The sequence below is a fragment of the Gavialis gangeticus genome, unplaced genomic scaffold, assembly GCF_001723915.1.
Source record: "Gavialis gangeticus isolate Ggan-Ray unplaced genomic scaffold, GavGan_comp1, whole genome shotgun sequence".
Taxonomy (NCBI): Eukaryota; Metazoa; Chordata; order Crocodylia; family Gavialidae; genus Gavialis; species Gavialis gangeticus.
The window spans coordinates 28,923,022-28,927,857 of record NW_017729031.1 but is presented as its reverse complement, the minus strand read 5'-3'; the positions used below and the strand labels follow the sequence as shown (position 1 = coordinate 28,927,857).

At 43.0% G+C, this 4,836-nt stretch overlaps 1 protein-coding gene across 1 annotated transcript in view; it reads right to left on the bottom strand.

Annotated features, from left to right (window-relative positions):
* The window catches only part of LOC109301394 (poly [ADP-ribose] polymerase 14-like), a 56,876-nt gene that overhangs the window by 10,504 nt on the left and 41,536 nt on the right, over positions 1 to 4,836 (bottom strand). The window contains exons 13-14 of the mRNA XM_019522549.1: positions 4,066 to 4,272; positions 3,360 to 3,968 (exon numbers count right to left, since the gene is read on the bottom strand). Coding sequence (XP_019378094.1) covers positions 3,360 to 3,968; positions 4,066 to 4,272 — 816 coding nt within the window. The remainder of the gene's footprint in view (positions 1 to 3,359; positions 3,969 to 4,065; positions 4,273 to 4,836) is intronic.

The window sequence follows — 4,836 nt, the reverse complement described above, 5'->3', positions numbered from 1 at the left end:
AAACAGGAACACTGATTATACAGGGTCCTGCCTTCCCAGTAACTGAAAAGAAAGGATCTATTACCTAATCTTTTCTTCCACAAATACCATTCTTTGGCAAGAGTATTATTTGCATGAATAACCCATAACGTCTGTAGCATAGATGGGGTTTTCTATATTTCTGTCACTCTCATCTGCTTGTTACCAAACAAACAACATTTAACTAATTTTTTTTAGAAATATCAGGAAACTTCTGGGCCACTCAGAAATATATACCTAAACCTTCAAATTGTGGTCAATAGGACTATTTAGGTGAGTAAGGACAATTCATATGCTTAAAGAAGGTATCTAATGCATCTAACTACCTCTCTCTACTCATGGATATGCTTGCATACATGTTTGGAACATTTATCTTTTCTGCGATATGGTATTTGATTATGACACATTACTTTATTGTTCTGTCTGTAAATCAAAAGATTTATTAGCAAAGTGATTAAGTTGAGGGAAAATCCAAGTATAACTACTGTACTCTGTTGTCACTAGCTGTTCACTGAAGTTCTGATCCAGAGCACTTAAATATAAAGTATACTGGATGGTGGCTTGCATTATTTTTCTACTGAGATGGCTTTAAACAGATTTAGAAAACAGTACAGAATGAAATATGGAAAAGAACAAAGAAACATTTACAATATAGTTAAGGATAGGAACTTCCATGACTTCTCTAGGTAGCCTGTCCCAATGCCTGACCATGCTCATAGTCAAAAAGACAGCCTAAATTTCCCTTGCTGGAGCTTGTGGCCATTGCTCCTAGTCCTGTCCCATATGGCGACAGAGAAAAAGCCCATCTCCAGACTGTCTGTAACTGCTTTTCAGGTATTTAAAGACTTATCAAATCTCCCCCCAGTCTTCTCTTCTCCATACTAAATAACCCTAACACCTTCAGTCCTTCCTCCTAAGTTTTACCTCCTAGGCTCCTAATCTTTTTTGTTACTCTGTACTGGACTTTTTCCAATCTGCCCACATCCTTCTTGAAGCATGTAGCCCAAAACTGCCACTGGTGAGCTAAGGCCTCACCAGTGCTGAATAGATCAGAAAAATCATTGCTCTTAATTTGCAAGAGACACTCCTGTTAATACAACCCAGGATGCTGCTGGGTTTTTTTTGCAACAAGAGCACACTGTTGGCTCATATTCAGCTTATGCTTTGCTGCAACCCCCTGGTCCTTCTCTACAGTACTGCAGCTTAGCCAGTCATTCCCCAGTCTCTACTGGTTCATGCAGTTATACCATCCAAAGTTCAGGACTCTGCACATGTCCTTACTGAATCTCACCTCATTGACTGCAGACTATTTAGTCAGTCTATTCAGATAATTCTGGATCATGGCCCTACTCTCCAGAGCAGTGGTTTTCAGTATGTGGTTTGTAAACCCCTGGGGGTTCATGGACTATCTAAGGGGTCCATGAAAGATGACTATGGTCAATTAAAAGTATGTGAATACTAGGCCTGTGCGAATAGGCAGCTATTCGGTTTGGTTTTGGATCCGGCCACTTCAGATGCCAGCGATCTGATCTGGAGCTCCGGATTGGTTTCCTGCTTTGATCCGGCTGATGCAGCTCCGAAGCTTCAGATCCACCTCGGAGATCCGGCCATAGGGTATAATGGGGATTAATGAAATATCTATAACTTTGTTGTTTTTTTTATGATTTGGGTGAAACTTGCCAGGGTGGTAGCCTCTGCTGAGAGCATGAAGCATGCCAAGTTTCAAGAAGATAGGTGCAGGGGTTTGGGGGGAACTGCATCCCAAATTCTTGAAAGCAAAACTCATGTCATCTGTTTGTGTTACACCACAGGTGGGTGAATGCTGCAGGAGTGGTGGCCCCTGGTAAGGCCACAAAGCCTGCCAAGTTTCAAGGAGATAAGTGCAGGGGTTTGGAGGGAACTGCACCTCAAGCTGCGGACAAGCAAAACTCGTGACATGGGTGACACTATGTGTTAAGGCACAGCAGGGTGAAGGCCCCAGCTGAGGCCATGAAGTCTGCCAGCTGTCGAGGAGATAGGTGCAGGGGTTCTGGGTTCCTGGACCTCTAGCTGCTGACAGGCAAAACTTGTGACATGGGTGCTTATGCAACTGTGTCTATCTTGGGGTGTGGGGATGACTACTGCAGGCCTGGCTGCTAAGCTACTGTGTTACCAGTTACCAGTCAATCATGATTCGCTCTGGGACCAGCTCAATACACAGTAGCTAGCTAATGTAACCAGTTAACAAGCAAGGATTAACACCTACAAAACCACAGACTAAGGAGAGGACAGAATCAATACAGACAATCAACTGCCCCAAGACAGAGACAGTCAGTTGCACAAGCACCCATATTACGAGTTTTGCCTGTTACAAAAATTTGCAAAAGCTAGAGGTGCAGGGCCCCAGAACCCTCCTGCACCTTGACAGCTGGCAGGCTTCGTGGCTGCAGCAGGGACCACCATCCCTGCAGCTTTCACCCCGCTGCACCCTAACACACACAGGGTCATCTATGTCACGAGTTTTGCCTGTTAGCAGCCAAAGGTGCAGGGCCCCAGAAGCCAGACTCCCCCTGCACCTATCACCTTGAAACTTAGCAGACTTTATGGACTCAGCAGGGGTAACCACCCCTGCAGTTTTCACCCCGCTGTGGTGTAACACATACACGTGACATGAGTTTTGCTTTCAAGAATTTTGAATGCAGGTCCCCCCAAGCCCCTGCACCTATCGTCTTGAAACTTGGCAGGCTTCATGTTCTCTGCAGAAGCTACCATCCCTGCAAGTTTCATCCAAATCAGACAAAACCCAACAAAGTTATAGATATTTCATTGATTCCCCATTATAACCTATGGCTGGATCTCTGAAGCAGCTCCGAAGCTTTTCCGAACTGCTTTGGAAAGCCTAAAGAAGCCAGCGCTTCGATCCAGACATGCTGCTTCAGCGTCTGAATCTTCCCCAGATCCGAAGCGCAGTCTGAAGCCTCGCACAGCCCTAGTGAATACCCACACTTACAATTCAAAGTGGTCTGCACCTCCATTCAAAATTTCCAAAGGGGTCTGCACCTCCATTCAAAAATTTTTAGGGGTCAGCAAATAAAAAAAGGTTGAAAACCATTGCTTCAGAGTATTTGCAACTCCACCCAACTTGGTGTTGTCCACAAATTTGCTAACGATGCACTTGATCCGATCATCCACATCATTAATAAAGATATTAAACAATACTGAACCCAGGATGGAACTCTGGGGAACCCACTCCTCCCAACTAGGCATTAAGCCATGGATGACTACTAGTTGAGCATAATGATCCAACCAGTCCCTGGTTAGTCAGTCCCTGTTTGGAGATATGCTTTTCCATTCTGAATTACCTTCCAGCTTTGAGACACACTGAATGGTTACAGTTGTCCCTTGTTCATCTGTAGCATGCAGAGTGTTCATGTCCACCGTGTACTTCTTCCTGTTGACTTTGATATCGACAGATGGCTTTTTAGCTGTTTTAGCATCCTCTAACTGCATGTTTGTTAGAGGGTCAAAGGCTGTGAAAGTACCATCAGGGAGAGAATACTTCCACGCTACTATCTGATGAACAAGTTCTATCTTGGATTGTTCTTCTTGGTCATCTTTAATTCTTTTGATCATTTTTTCAATTTCTAAGGAAGCATCATAGACATCTCTGGTAATACCAGAAAGATTAATGTACGGGGGAGATTTGTTGGCTTCTATTTGAATGGTAATGTGCAGGTTCTCCTGGAGTTCGTTCAGTTTTCTAAATTCTGCTTCACTAAATATTTCAATTAATTCATTTTTAATAGTATTTTCAGACTGTTCCTTTATAATCATAGCTTTTAACCAGGTTTCAGTGTCTTCCACATTTTGGCGGTTTTCACCACATATCTGAAATATGGCTAACTCAATCTTCTTCTTCAAAAACAAATCTTGTTTCTTTCTATGAGTTTGTTTTTTGCCAGAAAAAAATGCTGTAACAGAGAATAAAGTCCATAATTTGTTTATCTTTTATTTTAGAAAGTATTTAATTTTAGGTACTTGCAATTTTTAAATAAATGCTTTACTTACATGTTATCCTAGAATACCATGGTTCTGATGCAGCTAAACCTGTCCCACCTCTTTTTCGCATAGCTGCATAAAAATCATTTTGCATATGTGGCTGAAAGAGGACTATTTTAATTTTTTTCACATGCTGTACTGTCTTTTTACTTGCAAAGTTGCTTATAGCATCCATCATATCATCAGCTACCTGAGCAGGATTCTGTCCTGCTTTACCTGTAACAGTAAGAAAAATATAATTTATGTGCTTGTGAGTGAACAGTATATGAACTGAAAGGGTTTCTTCTGCATGGACACATCCCCAATTAGCATTGATGTCATCCTTTTTAAAACTATGGTACAGATTGTGTCTCTTTTGGATTCCGTGCTCCCAGAGGCAGAGATCATTTTGACATTTCTGTAGGATTGTACACAGTCAACATACAACACAAGCAGGAGGAACTCACCCTCCTGCTGGCTGACACCACCCCGGACATAGTGGGGATTATGGAAACGTGGTGGGATTCAACGCATGATTGGGCGGTGAAAGTCAAGGGCTATAGCCTGTACAGGAGGGACAGGATAGGAAAGAGAGGTGGGAGCATGGCACTCTATATTAAGGAGGAATACACATTCTCGTCAATTAGTAAGGAGTCAGGGGAGGGGCACTCTGAAGTGGTTTGGGTTAGGGTACAAGGCAGTTGAGGAGAAAGGGACTTAACGGTGGGAGTCTACTACAGACTTCCCAACCAGGGAAGGGAGCTTGACCAGGAATTCTTGGGTCAGCTTACAGAGGTAGTG